The 21,690-nt window shown below is 35.6% G+C and overlaps 1 protein-coding gene across 7 annotated transcripts in view; it reads left to right on the top strand.

Annotated features, from left to right (window-relative positions):
- LEKR1 (leucine, glutamate and lysine rich 1) overlaps positions 1-21,690 on the top strand; it is a 269,467-nt gene that overhangs the window by 113,213 nt on the left and 134,564 nt on the right. For all 7 annotated transcript variants that reach the window (XM_029214726.1, XM_029214723.1, XM_029214721.1 and 4 more), the window contains 2 exons: positions 6,533-6,652; positions 14,971-15,146. In XM_029214726.1, coding sequence (XP_029070559.1) covers positions 6,533-6,652; positions 14,971-15,146 — 296 coding nt within the window. The remainder of the gene's footprint in view (positions 1-6,532; positions 6,653-14,970; positions 15,147-21,690) is intronic.

The following is a 21,690-nucleotide window of genomic DNA, read 5'->3' as shown; positions in this document are numbered from 1 at the left end:
AGGTGGGTCAGAAAAGATCTTGCTGTAATTTATGTCATAGAGTGTTCTGCCTATGTTTTCCTCTAAGAGTTTTATAGTGTCTGGCCTTACATTTAGGACTTTAATCCATTTTGAGTTTATTTTTTGTGTATGGTGTTAGGAAGTGTTCTAATTTCATTCTTTTACTTGTAGCTGTCCAGTTTTCCCAGTGCCACTTATTGAAGAGGTTGTCTTTTCTCCGTTGTATATTCTTGCCTCTTTTATCAAAGATAAGGTGACCATAGGTGTGTGGGTTTATATCTGGACTTTCTATCCTGTTGCATTGATCTATATTTCTGTTTTTGTGCCAGTACCATACTGTATGGATTACTGTAGCTTTGTAGTATAGTCTGAAGTCAGGGAGCCTGATTCCTCCAGCTCCATTTCTCTTTCTCAAGTTTCCTTTGGCTATTCAGGGTCTTTTGTGTTTCCATACAAATTGTGAAATTTTTTGTTCTAGTTCTGTGAAAACTGCCATCAGTAGTTTGATAGGGATTGCGTAGAATCTGTAGATTGCTTGGGTAGTATAGTCATTTTCACAATGTTGATTTTCCAATGCAAGAACATGGTATATTTCGCTATCTGTTTTTATCTTCTTTAATTTCTTTCATCAGTGTATTATAGTTTTCTGCATACAGGTCTTTTGTCTCCTTAGGTAGGTTTATTCCTAGGTATTTTGTTCTTTTTGTTGCAATGGTAAATGGGAGTGTTTCCTTAATTTCTCTTTCACATTTTTCATCAGTGGTGTATAGGAATGCAAGAGATTTCTGTGCGTTAATTTCGTATCCTGCTAATTTACCAAATTCATTTGTTAGCTCTAGTAATTTTCTGGTAGCATCTTTAGGATTCTCTATGTATAGTGTCATGTCATCTGCAAACAGTGACAGCTTTACTTTTTCTTTTCTGATTTGGATTCCTTTTATTTCTTTTTATTCTCTGATTGCTGTGGCTAAAACTTCCAAAAGTACGTTGAATAACAGTGGTGAGAGTGGGCAGCCTTGTCTTGTTCCTGATCTTAGAGGAAATGGTTTCAGTTTTTCACCATTGAGAATGATGTTGGCTGTGGGTTTGTCATATATGGCCTTTGTTATGTTGAGGTAAGTTCCCTCTGTGACTACTTTCTGGAGAGTTTCATCATAAATGGGTGTTGAATTTTGTTGAAAGCTTTTTCTGCATCTATTGAGATGATCATATGGTTTTTATCCTTCAATTTGTTAATATGGTGTATCACATTGATTGATTTGTGTGTATTGAAGAATCCTTGCATTCCTGGATAAACCCCACTTGATCATGGTGTATGATGCTTTTAATGTGCTGTTGGATTCTATTTTCTAGTATTTTGTTGAGGATTTTTGCATCTATGTTCATCAGTGATATTGGCCTGTAGTTTTCTTTTTTTGTGACATCTTTGTCTGGTTTTGGTATCAGGGTGATCGTGGCCTCGTAGAATGAATTTGGAAGTGTTCCACCCTCTGCTATATCTTGTAAGAGTTTGAGAAGGATAGGTGTTAGCTGTTCTCTAAATGTTTGAGAGAATTCACCTGTGAAGCCATCTGATCCTGGGCTTTTGTCTATTGGAAGAATTTTAATCACAGTTTCAATTGCATTACTTGTGATTAGTTGTTCATATTTTCTGTCTTCCTGGTTTAGTCTTGGAAGGTTGTGATTTTCTAAGAATTTGTCCATTTCTTCCAGGTTGTCCATTTGATTGGCATATAGTTGCTTGTAGTAATCTCTCATGATCTTTTGTATTTCTTCAGTGTCAGTTGTTACTTCTCCTTTTTCATTTCTAATTCAGTTGATTTGAGTCTTCTCTCTTTTTTTCTTGATGAGTCTGGCTAATGGTTTATCCGTTTTGTTTATGTTCTCAAAGAACCAACTTTTAGTTTTATTGATCTTTGCTCTTGTTTTTTTCATTTCTTTTTCGTTTATTTCTCCCTGATCTTTATGATTTCTTTCCTTCTGCTAACTTTGGGGGTTTTTTTGTTTTCTTTCTCTAACTGCTTTATGTGTAAGTTTAGGTTATTTGAGATGTTTCTTGTTTCTTGAGGTAGGATTGTATTGCTATAAACTTCCCTCTTAGAACTGCTTTTGCTGCATCCCATAGGTTTTGGCTCATTGTGTTTTCATGGTCATTTGTTTCTAGGTATTTTTTGATTTCTTCAGTGATCTCTTGGTTATTTAGTAGTGTATCGTTTAGCTTCCAAGTGTTTGTATTTTTTACAGTTTTTTTCCTGTCTCATAGCATTGTGGTTGGAAAAGGTACTTGATACAATTTGAAGTTTCTTAAACTTACTGAGGCTTGATTTGTGACCCATGACATGATCTATCCTGGAGAATGTTCCATGAGCATTTGAGAAGAAAGTGTATTTTGTTGTTTTTGGATGGTATGTCCCATAAATATCAATTAAGTCCATCTTGTCTAATGTGTTATTTAAAGCTTGGGTTTCCTTATTTATTTTCATTTTGGATTATTTGTCCATTGGGTAAAGTGGGGTTTTAAAGTCCCCTACTATTACTGTGTTACTGTTGATTTCCCCTTTTATGGTTGTGAGCATTTGCCATATATGTTGAGGTGCTCCTATGTTGGGTGCATATTTACAATTGTTATATCTTCTTCTTGGTTCGATCCCTTGATCATTATGTAGTGTCCTTCTTTGTATCTTGTAATTTTATTTTAAAGTCTATTTTGCCTGATATGAGACTTGCTACTCCAGCTTTCTTTTGATTTCCATTTGCATGGAATATCTTTTTCCATCCCCTCACTTTGAGTCTGTATGTGTCCCTAGGTCTGAAGAGGGTCTCTTGTAGACAGCATATATATGGGTCTTGTTTTTGTATCCATTCAGCCAGTCTGTGTCTTTTGGTGGGAGCATTTAGTCCACTTGCATTTAAGGTAATTATCGATATGTATGTTCCTATCACCATTTTCATAATTGTTTGGGGTTTGTTTTTGTAGGTCTTTTCCTTCTCTTGTGTTTCCTGCCTAGCAAAGTTCATTTAGCATTTGTTGTAAAGCTGGTTTGGTGGTGCTGAATTCTCTTAACTTCTCGTTGTCTGTATAGGTTTTAATTTCTCTGTTGAATCTGAATGAGATCCTTGCTGGCTAGAGTAATCTTGGTTGTAGGTTTTTCCCTTTCATCACTTTAAATATGTCTAGCACTCCCTTCTGGCTTGCAGAGTTTCTGCTGAAAGATCAGCTCTTAACCTTATGCGGATTCCCTTGTATTTTTATTTGTTGCTTTTCCCTTGCTACTTTTAATGTTTCTCCTTTGTGTTTAATTTTTGATAGTTTGACTAATATGTGTCTTGGCGTGTTTATCCTTGAATTTATCCTGTGTGGGACTCTCTTTGCTTCCTGGACTTGATTGACTCTTTCCTTTCCCATATTAGGGAAATTTTCAGCTATAATCTCTTCAAATATTTTATCAGACCCAGGTCTTCTTCTGGGACCCCTATAATTTGAATGTTGGCATGTTTAATGTTGTCCCAGAGGTCTCTGAGACTGCCCTCAATTCTTTTCATTCTTTATTCTTTATTCTGCTCTTCGGTGGTTATTTCCACTATTTTGTCTTCCAGGTCACTTATCCGTTCTTCTGCCTCAGTTATTCTGCTATTGATTCCCTCTAAAGAATTTTTAATTTCATTTATTGTGGTGTTCATCATTGTTGTTTGCTCTTTACTTCTTCTAAGTCCTTGTTAAACGTTTCTTGTATTTTTTTTCATTCTATTTCCAAGATTTTGGATCATCTTTACTATCATTACTCTGAATTCTTTTTCAGGTAGACTTCCTATTTCCTCTTCATTTGTTAGGTCTGGTGGGTTTTTACCTTACTCCTTCATCTGCTGCATATTTCTCTGTCTTCTCATTTTGTTTAACTTACTGTGTTTGGGATCTCCTTTTCACAGGCTGCAAGTTCATAGCTCCTGTTGTTTTTGGTGTCTGCCCCTAGTGGGTGAGGTTGGTTCAGTGGGTTGTGTAGGCTTCCTGGTGGCGGGGCCTGGTGACTGTGTTCTGCTGAGTGGGGCTGGATCTTGTCTTTCTGGTGGGCAGGCTGTGTCTGGTTTTGTGTTTTGGGGTGTCTGTGAACTTAGTGTGATTTTAGGCAGCCTCTCTGCTGATGGGTGGGGCTGTGTTCCTGTCTTGCTAGTTGTTTGGCATGGGGCATCCAGCACTTGAGCTTGCAGGCCGTTGGGTGGAGCTGGGTCTTAGCGTTGAGAAGGAGATCTCTGGGAGAGCTCTTGCCAGTTGGTGTTATGTGGAGCTGGGGCGTCTCTCTGGTAGTGCAATGTCCTGGACTTGGCTCTCCCACCTCGGAGGCTCAGGCTTCACACCCAGCTGGAGCACCAAGACCCTGTCAACCACATGGCTCAGAAGAAAAGGAACAAAAAAAAGGGAATAAAATAATAATAATAAAATTTTAAAAATTATAAAATAAAGAAATAATAAAAAAAAGAGAGCAACCAAACCAATAAACAAATCCACCAACGATAACAAGCACTAAAAACTAAACTAAGATAAACATAAAAATCAGAAACAAATCAGTTGCAGACAGCAAACCCCTAGTCTACAGTTGCTCCCAAAGTCCAGTGCCTCAATTTTGGGAATATTCATTGTCTATTCAGGGATTCCACAGATGCAGGGTTCATCTGTTGATTGTGGGAGTGTAATCCGCTGCTTCTGAGGCTGCTGGGAGAGATTTCCCTTTCTCTTCTTTGTTCTCACAGCTCCTGGGGCTCAGCTTTGGATTTGGCCCCGCCTCTGTGTGTAGGCTGCCTTCAGGCGTCTGTTCCCCACCCAGACGGGAGAGGGTTCAAGCAGCGGCTGATTAGGGCCATTTGCTGTCTCAGGCCAGGGAGAGGGAGGGGGATGGTAGTCATAATTGGAATGCGATGAGAGCATGCAGCGGCAGAGGCCAGCGTGACATTACAACAGCCTGAGGTGCTCTGTGTGTTCTCCCGGGGAAGTTGTCCCTGGATCTGGGGACAGTGGCAGTGGTGTGCTGCACAGCCTCCTGTGGGGTTGTGGGGGCGGGTATGGGTAGTGACCTGTGTTTGCACATAAGATTCTTGGTGGCAGCAGCAGCAGCGTTAGCATTTCATGCCTGTCTCTGTGGTCTGAGCTGCTAGCCACAGCTCATGCCCATCTCTGGAGCTCACTTAGGTGGTGCTCTGTCTCCTGTGTGCACACATGGAAGGAATCCCGTCTCCTCACACCCCCCGAAACAATGGTCTCTTGCCTCTTCGGCAGGTCCAGACTTTTTCCCTGACTCCCTCCCAGCTAGTTTTAGCACACCAGCCCTCTTCAGGCTGTCTTCACGCAGCCAACCCCAGTCTTCTTCCTGGGATCTGACCTCCGAAGCCCAAGCCTCAGCTCCCAGCCCCCACCTGCCCTGGCGGGTGAGCAGAAAATTGTCTCAGGCTGGTGAATGCTGGTCGGCACTGATCCTGTGTGCAGGAATCTTTCCACTTTGCCCTCTGCACCCCTGTTGCTGCGCTCTCCTCCATGGCTCCAAAGCTTTCCCCCCATCCACCTCCCTCTCTACCAGTGAAGGGGCTTCCTAGTGTGTGGAAACTTTTCCTCTTTTACAGCTCCCTCCCAGAGGTGCAGGTCCTGTCCCTATTCTTTTGTCTCTGTTTTTTCTGTTTTCTTTTGCCCTACCTAGGTACGTGGGGATTTTCTTGCCTTTTGGGAAGTCTGAGGTCTTCTGCCAGCATTCAGTAGGTGTTCTGTAAGAGTTGTTCCACATGTAGATGTATTTTTGGAGAGGAAGGTGATCTCCACGTCTTATTTCTCCACCATCTTGAAGGTCCCCCCCCATAGTTTTCTTTTATTTTTATTAAAAATGGATTTAAAATTTAAAAAAAATTATTTTGGAGTATAGTTGATTTACTATGTTGTGTTAGTTTCAGGTGTACAGCAAAGTGAATCAGTTATACATATACATATATCCACTATTTTTTTAGATTTTTTTCCCATAGCCCATTACAGAGTACTGAGTAGAGCATCCTGTGCTGTACAGTAGGTTCTTATTAATTATCTATTTATATGTAATAGTGTGTATATGTCAATCCCAATCTCCCAGTTTATCCCACCCCTTCCTTATCTGCTGGTAACCATAAGTTTGTTTTCTATTGATACATCTGTGACTCTACTTCTGTTTTGTAACTACATTCATTTGTCCCCTTTTTTTAGATTCCACATATAAGCAGTATCATAATGATATTTGTCTTTTCTGTGTCTGACTTACTTCACTCAGTATGACAGTCTCTAGGTCCATCCATGTTGCTGCAAATGGCATTATTTTGTTTTTTTTATGGCTGAGTAATATTCCATTGTATATATGTACCACATCTTCTTTATCCATACCTCTGTTGATGGACATTTAGTTTGCTTCCATGTCCTGGCTATTGTAAATAGTGCTGCAATGAAAAAAGTGGATTTAAATTTTGATAAAGTACTCATGAGGAAATATTTAGGCTTATAACAGTTGTTATTTGTTTATATTTTTAGAATTCGAGATGCAAGCATGCAGTTAAAAAGTCACCAAAATGATTTTCAGAGAGTACAGAAAGAATTGAGTCAGTTGCAACATGAGTTAAAAATTAAACAAAGACAATCACAAATCTTCAGGTAAGATTATCTTTAAAGAATTGAATATTATAGTATTGAAAATATACACTCATTTAATACTAACTTTATAAACATTCAAACACCTTTTAGTAATATAGTTTCTATGTTTATATAGTTTAATATTATAGTGTTGTTGAAAAAAATGGAAACACTTCACTTTTTTTTAAACTGTTATCTCAACTAAATAGTTTTGCCAATAACATTTAAATTAGGCAAACACCTTGTTCTGATTTTGCAGTGACATTTAGAATGAAAGCACAGTAACTAATTCATTTTCCTCTTGGCCAGTATTTCTTGGTATACTTGATCTCCTGACCAACAGTCCAGTGACATGAAAAGAGTAGAATGGGGAAACTTTCTAACTGGATAGTAATAGACCTCCTAAATTTAGAAATTTCCAATATAAATGGTGTTAAGTCTGCTTTTATATAATCTTTGAAGGCTTTATAATAACTAAAGGTAAAGCCCAATGTTCTAAAGAAAATAGGAAGTACTTTTTAAAAATGGAATTGAATATATTGAGAATATCAGAAAGAATGATTAATTTTTAAATTGAGTAACTTTTAGCTCTTAGAAAAGGAAAATAAGTTAAATGAACATTATAAATAGACACAGGTTCAGGATGACTAAAAAACATGTGCCAGGTAAATACTTTTAATGTTCTTATTTTTTCCAGTCTACTTATTATTATTGGGAATATTGTTCTGTTAAAAAAATTATCTGGGCTAATAATTTTTTTATGCAATATCTGGTGATAACCTGTTAGCCATCTAACCTTTCATTAATGCCTTGCACATAACTGATGCTAAATAAATAATTTTTGAATTAATGAATGAGTCTACTCACAAAACAGATGACAATTTTTGTCATCAGAAATCTTCTCTGTCCTTTCCTAGAAATCTAGTATTGAACCAGCAGGATATCACCCCGGTGACCCCAACTCTCCATTTTAGTCAGGACCATCAGTATTCAGTCTTGGCCCCAACAATAGCTTTGGCTCAGGTCCACTTGGGAAATCCCATTTGTTTTATCCAGAGATGCCATTATGGATGGCAGGATTGACTAAATTTTAAAGGCTAGACTAGGACTAGATTAGACAATTAACGCTGCTTCAGGATATTATGGACTGATAAAGTCAGTCTTTATTATTCACATTTTACATGTAATTTGTAGTATTTTAAATTCTTGAAGAAGCTTATACATATTTAAATGTTATTTTTATTCTGTGTTGTAATTTTGTCATCATTTTGCATTATACTTTTACTGCTTATTTTTTAAAATGTTTTCAAAAGATCTGTGGTTTTTGTTTACTTTTAGATAAAAGATCACAAATTGGGAGTTTCAGATCTGATTTATATAAAAAAGTAACACTAGAAGTTTTAGAAGTAACCATTTAACTAGACAGTATAAATAAAAGTTTGTGACAGATGAATAAAAATAATTACATGTTTTATTAATACTCTCACTAGTAGGTACATTGCATGGGAGAAGGCAGCCTGGTGAAAATAAAATCAAACCAAAAGTTGTAGAGTTCAGTGATTTTGTTGCATTACTAAAAGCTCATTTTAAACTAGTTTACTGATTATTTAAAAAAAATATCTACCAGAACGTAAAACTTCGAGTTTGCTGTGGATAAAGAAAAGGAGCTTATAATCTTCTCTCTTAAAGTGGTAAAGAAAAGAAGCTTGAGCTTTAGCTACTCAGATGTAATCATTATTTACGGAGTCCAAAAGGAAATGCACTATGTCTTTGAGTCACTTTGCTCTTTTTATTCTCTCATTTGTTTAATTGCAATAGGGCTTAATCACCTAGCCTCCAGCAAAGTGTTCTTCATGCTTTGTATTTTCCCTGACCTCATTTCCAACCTGTCTCTCGCAAGGGGTTGATGAGGAGTAGCTGTGGTATGCCTCAGTTGGCTCAGCACAACTGCTATTCAGAATAAAGTGTCTTTTGAGAATGGAAATTAACTCTTGAAAGCCTGTAAAATAGATACTAAAAAACAATACGGAATATAGGTATACTTCACTTTATGTAAAGTTGTGTATAACTCCAAAATTCCAAATCAATCCATATTTGAAATATTTTGGTAGTGCTTACTTTTATAGGATTCTTATTGTAAATCTTTCATAAATTGTTTGAAATATACTTATCCTTTAATTTTTCTTGTTTGTTAATCCAGACTCTGTCATCTCTGAAATTAAGCCAACTCCCCAAATCTCTCACTTTCACACCAACTCTTCAGCCACATTAAGGCTTCTAGTTTTGTTTTGTTTTGTTTTTCTGATTTTCCCAACCATTTCCTGGCCTTACTTTGTTTTCTAGCCTTGATCCCATAATCAGCTCATGTCTTTTTTAAACAGCTGTATTGAGATATAAGTTACATGCTACAAAATCCACCCCTTTTAAGTAGACAATGTAATGATTTTTAGTAAACTTACTGAGTTGTGCAACCATTACCACATGCAATATTAGAACATTTGAGTCATCCTTAGAAGATCCTCATGCCATTTGCAATCTCTATCTTCACCGCCAATCCTAGGCAATTGCTTATCTTCTTTCTGTTTCTGTAGATATTTCTCTGGACAATTCAAATATATGGAATCCTACAATATGTGGTCTTTTATATCTGACATCTTTCAATAATGTTTTTGATGTTTATCCATGTTGTATCATGCATCAGTACTTTGTTCCTTTTTATTGCTAAATAGTGTTCCATTGTCTGAACGTACTACATTTTATTTATGCATTTATTAGTTGAAGGACATTTGGATTGTTTCCGCTTGTTGGCACTTATGAATAATGCTGCTATAAACATTCACATGTAAGTCTTTGTGTGGATGTATGTTTCATTTCTTTTGAGTAGATACCTAAGTGTAGAATTACTGAATCATATGGTAAATTGATATTTAACCTTTAAGAAACTGCAAAACTATTTTGCAAAGTGGCTGCACTATTTTACATTCCTACCAGGTATGAGGATTCTACTTTCACTGTGTTCTTGACATTTCTTATTGTCTGTCTTTTTTTTATAGTAGCCATTCTAGAGGCTGTGAAATGGTACCTCATTGTGCTTTGATTTGTGTTTCCCAAATGACTAATGGTGTTGAACATCTTTTTGTGTGCTTATTAACTATTTTTATGGTTATTTGGTGAAATATCTATTAAAATATTTTTTCTATTTTTCATTGGTTTGTTTTCTTGTTATCAGATTATAAGAGTTCTTTGTATGTTCTGGGTACAAGTCTTTTATTTGAAATATGATTTGCAAATATTTTCTCCCAGTCTGTGGCTAGTCTTTTTGTTTTTGTAATTGTGTCTTTTTGAAGAACAAAAGTTATTATTTTTAGTGAAATACAGTTTAATCAATGTTTTCTTTTAGGGATTGTGCTTCTGGTAATGTATCTAAGAACTCTGCCTAACCAAAGGTCACAAAGATTTTTTCCAGTAGGTTCTTCTAAAGGTTTTATAGTTTTAGCTCTTACCTTTAGGTCTGTGATCCATTTTAACTCTTGTGAATGATGTAAAGTAAGGATCTAAATTCATCTTTTTTTTTCATGTGAATATTCAATTATTCTAGCACTGTTTGTTAAAAAGACTATTCTTTCCCTATTGAGTTGCCTTGGTCCCTTTACATAAAATCAATTCACCATGAATGGAAGGAATTATTTCTGGACTCTCTATTCTATTTTATTCATCTATTGATGTATATCTATTCTTAATGTCAGTACTACACTCTCTTGAATATTATAATTTTTAGTGAATTTTGAGATCAAGAAATGTAAGCCCTTCAAATTTCTTTGTTTTCAAGATTGTTTTGGCTATTCTGGGAACCTTGTATTTCCATATAAATTTTAGGATCATCTTGTCAATTTCTGAAAAATAGCCTACTGGGATTTTGATAGGTATAGCATTAAATCTATAGATCAATTTGGGGAGAATTTCCATTTTTAAAATGTTGAATTTTCAATCCAAGAATCCATATATCTCTCCACTGAGATCTTTAGTTCTCTCAGAAATGTTTTGTTTTTAGTATACAAGTCTTGCACTCCTTTTATTTCGTTTATTTCTAAATATTTAATTCTTTTTGATGTCATGACAAGTGGGATTTTTTTCTTAACTTTATTTTTGGGATTCATCATTGCTAGTAAACAGATTGGTTTTTGCACATGGTTTATGTATCCTGTGATCTTGATGAACCCATTTATTCTAGTATTTGTGTGTGTGTGTGTATATTCTTTAGGATTTTCTTCATAGGGTATGTTTCTGCATAGAGGAATTTACCAATACTCCAGCTACTTTTACCTCTGCTTATTTACCCTTAAAACCCTCAGTCTTTATACCCACTTACAGGTTGTTAAACACCAGGTCCTCAATTTCTTCAGTACTATTCTAAATCCTCAATATTCTGCTTAAAATTCTTTGTGCTACTCATCTCTCACCAGCTGTGTGTCTTGCCTTGTATTTCACAAAGAGAGTTAAAGTTATCAACACAGGCGTATTTCCTGTGAGTCAAATGATACTTAAGTTTCAGAACCCCACACTCAGGACCCCCTTCCAAGCTTCTGGGAGGGCCCCTGGCAAAGTAAGATGGTTTTAAATTATAATTGTAAAAATTCTGTCTCTTTGCACTCTGATTTCCCTTCTTCTACTTCTGATGTCAGTATGCCCTTGGAGTAGTCCCTGGCATTTGAGGGATCTGAGAGAGAAAGTTGTGTTGGGAATATACATTATAACTGCCATTTGGAAAGACATTTTAGACTGCTTCAATTACACAAACAAGACATTGCAGACTAAAAATAGGGATGTGTATGAATTTATTATTATTATTATTTTTTGCGGTATGCGGGCCTCTCACTGTTGTGTCCTCTCCCGTTGCGGAGCACAGGCTCCGGACGCGCAGGCCCAGTAGCCATGGCTCACGAGCCCAGCCGCCCCGCGGCATGTGGGATCTTCCCGGACCGGGGCACGAACCCGCGTCCCCTGCATCGGCAGGTGGACTCTCAACCACTGCGCCACTAGGGAAGCCCTGTATGAATTTTTTTGAAATAATGGAGTAAAAGCAATAAAGATGAACAATTTAAACAATAGAAATTATTCTGTCATAAAAAACAAATTATAACATTTTTTCAGATTACATCATAAGTGATACATTTTCAATAAAATCTCTTGAATTATTTTGTAATCCATTCAATGAAGAGGAGTTAATTATTTGAATACATTGGAGAAAGATTTAAGTTTCTTGTTGATTTGACCAAAGCTGCTGACATCACTGAATATATCATAAAAATCATAGTATACCACTTTAAGGACATCTGAGATAAGCTGGTTCATGAGTTTCATCATTTCAAAGACAATTTAAGATGTCATTTTCCAAGAAAACTTGAAATGCCAAAAAATTTATCATATATGAAAAATTTTTATAAGGATTTTCCCAAATTTGACGATGCTTAATATTTACATGATATTACCAATAATGGGCTATGAAGCTAAAAGAACCTTTCTAAACTACCACAGATAATAAAACTAATGGCCTTGCTAGATGAAAGGCTGTATAATTTTTATATTCTCTCCACACAAAGTATTATTATAAAATGGTTCTCATATGAAAAGGTGCTTGTAAAGCATGTAGCCAAAAATTATAGACAAAAGAAGTATTGTAGAGCTGTTACTTATTAAAAAGTTATAGTTTTTCTGTATTTTGTGATATGGATGAGATTTATTAACTTTTACAATTTTATTTGTAATGATTTTTCTCAATCTATAAGTGCACACTTTTAAACCTAATTTTGTAGTCGTCTTTTACAAGAAAGCCATCCCTCTATCCACACCAATCATATAAGATCTAGGCCACACAAAATGTGATGGATCTGCTCTTCGCTAAGTGGCTTGATTTTTCTATTTCCTGCCTTTTGTCCCTACAGAAGCACATGCATCCGTATCTAGTCTTTCTTCTATTAAATATCCCTTTAGGCCTTGACCCCCATGTTCATGACTTGCTCCCAGCAGCTGCCTTACATTGGGCCCATTAGGTCTTTAACCTTGACTTAGTTCATAGTTCTTGTCTCTGTCTTACCACTTCCTGGCTTCGCATTCAGACTTCCCATCCTCACCATTGCTCCCCTTTGCTTTAGTGATCTGTTGGACTCTTTCTTTGATTTTTTTTTTTTGACTTGTTTTTAATAGAAATATAGTTGATTTACAATGTTGTGTTAATTTCTGCTGTACAGCAAAGTGATTCAGTTATACATGTTATATACATTCATTTTTATATTCTTTTCCATTATGGTTTATCTCAGGATATTGAATATAGTTCCTGTGCTATACAGTAGGACCTTGTTGTTTATCCATTCTATATGTAATAGTTTGTTTATCCATTCTATATGTAATAGTTCAGATGTAATAGTTTGCATCTGGTAACCTCAACCTCCCAATCCATCCCTCCCTCACCCCCACCCCTTTCTTTGATTTTTTTTTTGAAATCAACATCTCTCTTAGCTCCCAGGTCTGCATGCTGATTGAGGATTCCCTGTGGCTTTTGGTCACTCAAGTGGACCTTATTAATTAACCACACAGAATGACACCACCTTTCTTCTTCCTGGCAAAGGCTAATCTTTCAGCCTTTGTTTTACACCTGTCCTTTCTTTCTAGCTCTCTGCACAAAAAATGATCACATCTCTTGCCTGTGTTTTTTAGCCTCTGTGACTGTACTCATACTGTCTGCTCAGCTCTGTAAACACTCAGGTATCTCCCATCCTAACAAACCATTCTACTGTGTATCTTCCTTTTTCTCTCCTTGCTGCCTCAATCAAGGTTCTTGATTGCTGGTACCACATAACTATTTTCTCATTTCTGCTTTACTGCTCAGTCTTTTCCTACCTGAAGCCTCTCTCTTAGGTCACCAAAGACCTCCTTAATACCGGATATAATGGCCCCTGTTCAGCCTTTGTCTGAGGCCTTAAACACTCATCACTACTCTCTACTTTAAATTCTCTTATCCCCTGGCTTTTCTGATGTTATCTTTTTGGCTTTTCTTCACTGGTTGCTCCTCCCTCATCTCCTTTGAGGGTTTGTTTTCTGATTTATTCCCATAAATATTAGTGTTGTCCTGTATCTTATCCTCAGTATTTCTTCTTTATTCCTCCAACAGAGTGATCTATTTTTTTCACTCATTCATTTATTCATCAATATGTGTTGAGTACATACTGTGTGGTAGGTACTGTACTAGGTGCAAGGGAGACTGTGATGAACAAGACAGATACAGTCTCTGCATAATAGATCTTAGTCTACTTAGGTAGATAAATATTAACTCCCATGGCTTCAGTCATCATCTTTTTGCTGATAACACTCATATCCATGTCTGCATCTTGCTTGATTATTAGGTAAATGAGAGCCAGGACATCTGAAGTAATAAAAATCATTGAGATAGTAAAAAACATGTGGTTACTTTGAGCTGTGGCATTTGATGTGGGAAAAGCACTGGATCAGTCACTTAAAAAGGTTTCATTTATTATTACCCCAGGTTTTACACTGCCTGTAGGACTCTAGCGCAGGAAGAATGCTGTCTACAAATCTGAGATTCTCTTTTAGGCTCAGTGACTAAGTCACTTTTTTATTTTATTTATTTATTTTTGGCTGCATTAGGTCTTTGCTGCTGCAGGCGGGCTTTCTCTAGTTGCGGCGAGCGGGGGCTACTCTTCATTGCAGTGTTCGGGCTTCTCATTATGGTGGTTTCTCTTGTTGCGGAGCACGGGCTCTAGGCGCACAGTCTTCAGTAGTTGTGGCACGTAGGCTCAGTAGTTGTGGCTTGTGGGCTCTAGAGCACAGGCTCTGTAGTTGTGGCACACAGGCTTAGTTGCTCCACAGCATATGGGATCTTCCCAGACCAGGGATCAAACTCGCGTCCCCTGCATTGGCAGGCGGATTCTTAACCACTGCGCCACCAGGGAAGTCCTGACTAAGTCACTTTTGACTGAATTTCCTTCACTAAATGTTTGCTGTTAAATTAATTTTAAAAGATTAATAGAAAAATGTGTATGAAAGTAGTTAGCTATCTTTATTTATAGTTAAAATATTATAACACAATGGAAATGAGTTGGGGTGACCATATACCTCAGTCTTCCTGGGATAACCCCAGTTTATATGTTGTCTCAGCATAATGCAGATAGCACCTACTTTTACTTTCATAACTGTCTCCATTTAAACGGTAGATTGTATGGTCACTCTAAAACCATTTTTCAAAGAAAACCTTTTTTCAAATACATATTTGTTATTATGCTTGCTATTTTTTAAAATCCTAATTTTTCCTTACTTCTTTACAGTCAGAGATTGACAGAATACAAGTATCTCTGGAATAAGACTCTTTCATTACTTACTTTTAGTAAAAGAGAGCTAACCAGTATTAAAAATGAAGTATATGATAATTTTCAAAACTGGACTTCACTGAAAGGAGAAGTTTTTCTACAAATTAAATCCATAAGTGAAACAGCCTTGACAGGTTTGTTATATATATTTAGAACATAATCGTCCTTTTTTTGGTAAATGGTATATCATAAGTAATGAAATAATGATACTTCATTTTATGTGATGGGAATTATGATTAATTTTAAACCTGTTATTTGTTAGTATACTAGATGACCATTAAGATCTATTCCACCCCTGAAATTTAATAATTATAGGCCTGATCTAAGATAAGCTCTGATACATCAATCTTGAACTGTGACCAGAAGTCTGGTTATTCCTGTTAAATGTACAAATTTGTATTTTAAAACTTTTTTTCTGTTAATGGCTGAGTAGCTCTAATTAGATCAGATTTCCCACAGATAACAACTATAAATTCTGGACAAAGTACCTACCTAAAAACACTGGAGAGTGACCAAGACCAAGCACATGGAGGGAACATAAGAAAAATTGAAAGAAGGCCTATTACTATTTGAAAAAAGCCAATCTAAAATGGTTATGTACTGGATGATTCCAACTGTAATATATGACTATTCTGGAAAAGGCAAAACTATGGAAATAGTAAAGAGGTCAGTGGTTGCCAGGGTAGGAAGGAAGGATGAATAGATAGAGCATGGAGTATTTTAGGGCAGTGAAACTATTTTTGTATAGTATAATGGTGGATAGGTGTCTATACATTTTGCCAAAACGCATAGAATATACAACGCCAAGAATGTACCCTTAATGTAAGTTATAGATTTGGGATGGTAATGATGTGCCAATGTAAGTTCATTAATTGTAAAAAAATGTACCACTGTGGTGCAGGATGTTGATGGTGGGGGAAGCTATGCATGTGTGGGGGGCAGGGAGTATCTGGGAATTCTCTGTACTTTCTGCTTAATTTTACTATGAACCTAAAACTGAACTAAAAAAATCTATTATTTTTTTAATTGAAAGAAGGGGATAGCACTGGGTGAATTCCTTGTTTGTTGTTGTTGTTTGTTTTGGTGTTTTTTTATGGCTGTTAGATTGAGGGCAGGGTACAATCTGTTCCAAGCAGGGAAGCTAGAACTTTGATAGAAATCTATAGTCTTTTTGGCTTTAGGACTGGAGAACAGAGATCAAGGCAGTCCCAGCTTTGAGAAGTGAGAGGATATCCTCGAAAAGAGATAGAAAGTGAGAGCTCAAATTACGCATATAAACTCTTCCCAAATCTCTGGCTTATCCCTAAAATACGTGTGTACAGGGAAGACTCTTAAGTAGCTCATCTAAGGCTAAAGCAATTGACATTACCTGCTACCTACCCTAGGGGATACAGTCTTTAGTATATGAGTTCAGCCAAGTTAACTACCTGTTAAAACAAAGCAATACCAAAAAAAAAAAAAAAAAATCAATACTCTAGAGGACCATAACAGAATCCAGAGTCTCCATAACATAACATCCGCAATGTTTAGGATACAACCAAAACTACTTGAACTGGGAAGAAACAGGAAAATGGCTTCTACTCAAAAGAGTAGATAGTCAATAGAGACCAACCCTGAGGTGGGCCAGATGATATAATTAGCTGACTAGGATTTCAAATCAGCTGTTAACTATGTTCAGTGACATAGAGGAAAATAAGCTAATAATGAATGAAAAGAGAGAAAATCTCAGCAAGAAACTATTAAAAATTGGAAAGTCAAGAATTAAAAAATGCAATATCTAAAATAAAAATTTACTGGATAGACTTTTATAGCATATTGTGATTACCAAAGAAAGAATCAATGAACTTTAAGATAGATTAATAGAAATTATTCAATTTGAAGAAGAGAGATAAACACTGAAAAAAGTGAACAGAGCTCCAGGGAAGGGTTAAAATGTACCATAAGTAATAAATATCAGTAAATATGAAACTCTTTTTTCCTTTGAATTGAAAAACTGTCTATGCTCATTTAAAGTAAGAATTATAATATTATATGGTGGAGGTTATAAAGTATATTGATTTAACATATGACAGCTAGAGCATAAAGGACAGGGGGATGGGGTAATAGATCCATATGGTTGCACACTTTTTGTATTTTATGTGACATGGTGCAACATTCATTCTATGTAGACTAAGAAATTAAGGATGTATAATCCCTAGAGCAACCACTAAAAAAAATACAAAAAGCTATATAAAACGCTAATAATAATGGAGAATTAACATCATCTGACTCTAAGATTTATTATAAAATCACAGTAAACAAGTCAGTGTAATACTGGCATATGGATCAACAATAGATCAATGGAACAAAATAGCCTTGTAAATGACCCCTGTTGATAATGATCATTTCACTTTTGACAAGGCACCAAAACAATTCAATGGGAAAAAGAAAGTCTTTCAACAAATTGTGCTGGAACAACTGAATAGCCATATAGGACAATATACCTTGACTCCTTAACTCCATAAAAATTAATTCAGGATTAATCAGAGCTAAATATAAAAGCTAAAACAATAAAAGGAGAAACAGGAAAATATCTTCATGAATTGATAGTAAATGAAGGTTTCTTGGATAGGACACAGAAGTAAGAATAACAAAAGAACAAAAATTGATGAATTAGACTTAAAGTTAAAAACTTCTGCTCATCAAAAGATGCCATTAAGAAAATGAATAGGTAAGCCACAGACAGAGAAAATATTACAAAAATCTGTGACAAAGGACTGCTGTCCAGGTTACATAAAGAACACCTACAAGTCAATAGTAAAAGGACAAGTGATCCAACCAAAAATGGCCAAAAGATTTGAATAGACACTTTACAAGGAAAGATAAACAAATGGCCAATAAGGACATGAAAAGGTGCTCAGCATTATGAGTCATAGGGAAATGCAAGTTGAAACCACAGTGAGATACCAGTACATACACACTACATTGGCTAAAATGAAAAAAAATGACAACAGCAAATTTTGGTGAGGAAGGAGGGCAACTGGAACTCTCAAACAAATTGGTGAGAGTATAAAATGTTACAGCCGCTTTGAAAAAGGATCTGACAGTTTTTTTTATAAAACTAAAGATACATCTGTCTGATGTCTCTGAAATTCTTCTCTTTGGAATTTACCATCTCCCCCAAATGAAAACATATGTCCATAAAAATATTCAGCAATTTTATTCAAGCTTTATTCAAAATAGCCTTAAGTTGGTAAAAGCTGAGAAGTACATCAGTAGAATGGATTATCAAAAAAACGGCTGAATAAACAATGGAATATAGAATGAACTACAGTAATGCAGTAACTTGGATAAACATCAAAAATATTATGCTGCCTGAAAGTAACCTTACACAAATAATGCACATTGTAAGATTCCATTTATATGATGTTCTAGAATAGGCAAAACTAATCTATAGTGGGAAAAAAAACAAAAAAACAAAAAACAGAAGTTATCTCAGAGGGGAGGATTGACTAGAAAGGGGGCATGAAGGCACTTTCTTTGGTGATAGTAATGCTCTCTATTTTGATAGAGGTTTGGGTTACACAGTGGATGTATTTTTCAAAACTCATCTGTTGGTACATTTGAGATTTATGCATTTCTTTGTGGGTAAATTTCACTCAAAAATTAGAAATCTATATTGAACGCTAATTAACAGTGTGCATGCTGAAGTATTTAGGGAGTCAAATATATTGACTTATCTTGAAATGCATAAATATGTAAGATGGATAGAGGAATAACTATGTTATAAAGCAAATAGAGTAAAATGTTAATTGAAGAATCTAGGTAGTGTGTGTATTTGAGTTCACAGTACAGTTCTTCCAACTTTTCTGTATATTATATATTTTTTATAGCTAAATTTTAGAAAAAGAAAGCATTCTAACCATATAACTTCAGTTTCCTAATTTTATTATATAATATGTGCCTTTAGAAATGAGTTGTATATGATAATACTCTTAAAATTTTTAACTAATTTTGAGAATTAAATTTGGACAAATACAGATGAATATTATAACAACCATGTTTTCAACTGCAAAAATTGTTAATTTTTAATACTTTACCTTTAAAAAAAGTGTCTTAGTTCAGCAGACATTGAATCAAAGGTATAAGTGCAGGTAGTTTATTTGCGAAGTGAATGTCATGCAGGTATAGGGACAGAAAGGCAGCCAATAAAGTTTGCACTATTGCAGTGGGCAACTGGAGCTTAATCCCATGAAGAAACTGAGAAATGGTTTAAAACACATGCCTCAGAATTCCTCACTCAAGGAGTGAGGGAGCTGGACATCAACTCCCAAGAGTCATTGGTTAAGGGCTGCTCCCAGACAGTGTAAACTCCTTGGCACCTGTGGTCTGCCATTTGGTGGGAAGTGCTACTTTCTGCAGTTCCAGGGAAAAGATTCCTCCAGCACAGAGATGCAAATAGTGGGAACTGGAAGTCGGTAGAAGAACATTGAAAGGTTCAAGGGATATGGGCGGGGCACTGACAGTGTCCACTACAGTTAATAATATAGATATACTCTATTTTATGCATCATTTCCATTATTTGAACATTCACATATATCTTTTAATGAATATATGCCTTTGTTTCTTTCTGGTAAATACCTAGGAGTAGAATGGCTGGGTCTTATGGTAGGTTATATTTAACTTTTTAAGAAACTACCCAATAGTTTTCCAAAGTGGTTGATCCTTTTAAATCCCTACCAGCAAAGTATGAGAGTTCTAGTTGCTCCATATCCTTGTCAACACCTAGTGTTGTCAATCTTTTAAATTTTAGCCATTTTAATGGGACACATATAGAGGATATTAATCCACATTCAAATCACTTCTCAATAACTTTCTCATTTTTGAGTGTCTTGTCACATCTTATTATAGAATATTTACCTCATGATGTCAGTAATGATGAACTCAGTCATACCAGAATAGAAGAAGCATCAGCTCTACCTGTTTTTGTTTTCATTTTTGTTGCATTATCAGTATCTTCCCTAATGCATGATTTCTTTGGGGGAATCTTTTAAGCTAATTGTCAACTTTAAGACTTAGTTTAGGTAAACCACAGAGGAGCACATAGACTGAAATATGTCACAATCACAGAAAGAGATAGAAAAGCGAGGAGGTACTGACAACCCCTCTGCATGGAGGAATATTACTCCTTCCTCACTTTAAAAGCTCAGTCACTTTATTCTCTCTGAATGTGACCCATATAATATAAGGACAGAGGGAAGTACTGCAGGTACATGAAGGGGAGATTAGCTAAGGGTCTCCCAGAACAAGTAGCTGCCCTTTCTTATGACTTACGTCTTGGTTCAGATGTCACCTCTTCAGAGAGATCTTTGCTGGCCATCCTAGTTAAAGTAGTCTTCCCTTACACTTCTCTATCCTATTTTTCTGTTTCATTTTTAATAACATTTATCACTGTCAGAAATATTCTTATCCATTTACTGATTTGTGTGTTTACTGCCAGACTCCTCACACTAGGCTATAATCTCCAGGAGGACAGGAATTTTGATGGCTTTGCTGAATGCTGTCTTCCTAGTGTTTTAAGAGAATTTTGCCTGTCACAGAGTAGGTGCTCAGTGAACATTGTAGAATTTAAATGGAAATAAAGGACACCCAAATTTTAACCCAGATTAAATCTGATAATTTTTATGTTCCTTTTAAAACCTCTGAGTATTTTCTAAATGTTTTTGTTAATGCTCACTTATTACTTCTATATCTAGGGAGAAAGAGTAAGGAGAAAGGAGAGGCTTTGTTTATGAGTTGCGTCTGTCTGCAGCCATGGGTTACTATCAGTAGTAAAATTCTCAATCTGATTTTTAAAGCTTGTTTGAAACTTATTTTTTGAACTTTAAGGAGGGAAATGCAAAACTTGATAATTCTTTTTTTTCCCTCAAATTCAAATGCCTTTAAGGATTTTTCTGACTATAAACATAAAATAGCCTCAATGTTAAAACATAGAAAATACAGAAAAAGAACAAGGAAGGAAGTGAACATCATGTACAATCTCATTACACAAAGATATCTGCTGTTAACATTTTAATGTAGAACTTTCTAATCTTTATTTTCACCGCATAGATATATATACTTAATAATATATCATGTAAATATACAGTCATGCCAACTAACTGTGTAAACTATGTTGACATAGCATTTCATTGTAGGAATGTATCTTACTTAACCTATTTAACTGGCTTTCTATTTGTGGACATTTAGGTTGATCATAGTTTTTGCTTTTATAAATAAGGTTTCAGTGAACATCTTTACTCATGAATCTCTATGATCTTGTCCCATTTTTTTAATTTAACATAGTTAATTCCTAAAAGTGGTATTGTAGAATCAAGTAGTATTACATTTTACATTTTATCTAACATGAGAAGACAGGAGGTAGTTTTCAACCCTTAACTTTAACATTTACCATTATAATAAATCATATTGCTTTTATATCAGAAGTGTGAGGGCTTTGTTTGGAAGTTACACAGTGGTGATTGCAGAAGCTCAGAGATGGAAATACATACACAAGGACAGTATATTTAATTTCCAAGCAAGAGCTTAGTGACCATAACAGTTGGGGTGTGTGAAAGTGAAGCTATATTATTGTAAGGGTTTTTCCCCCTCTTTTAAAAAAATTTCTTCTTACTCAATGTTATCAGCACAATCGAAGCC

The sequence above is a fragment of the Monodon monoceros genome, unplaced genomic scaffold, assembly GCF_005190385.1.
Source record: "Monodon monoceros isolate NGI ecotype Baffin Bay Population unplaced genomic scaffold, NGI_Narwhal_1 Super_Scaffold_11, whole genome shotgun sequence".
Lineage (NCBI taxonomy): Eukaryota > Metazoa > Chordata > Mammalia > Artiodactyla > Monodontidae > Monodon > Monodon monoceros.
The sequence above is the reverse complement of the archived record's forward strand: the minus strand, read 5'-3'. Positions and strand labels throughout refer to the sequence as shown.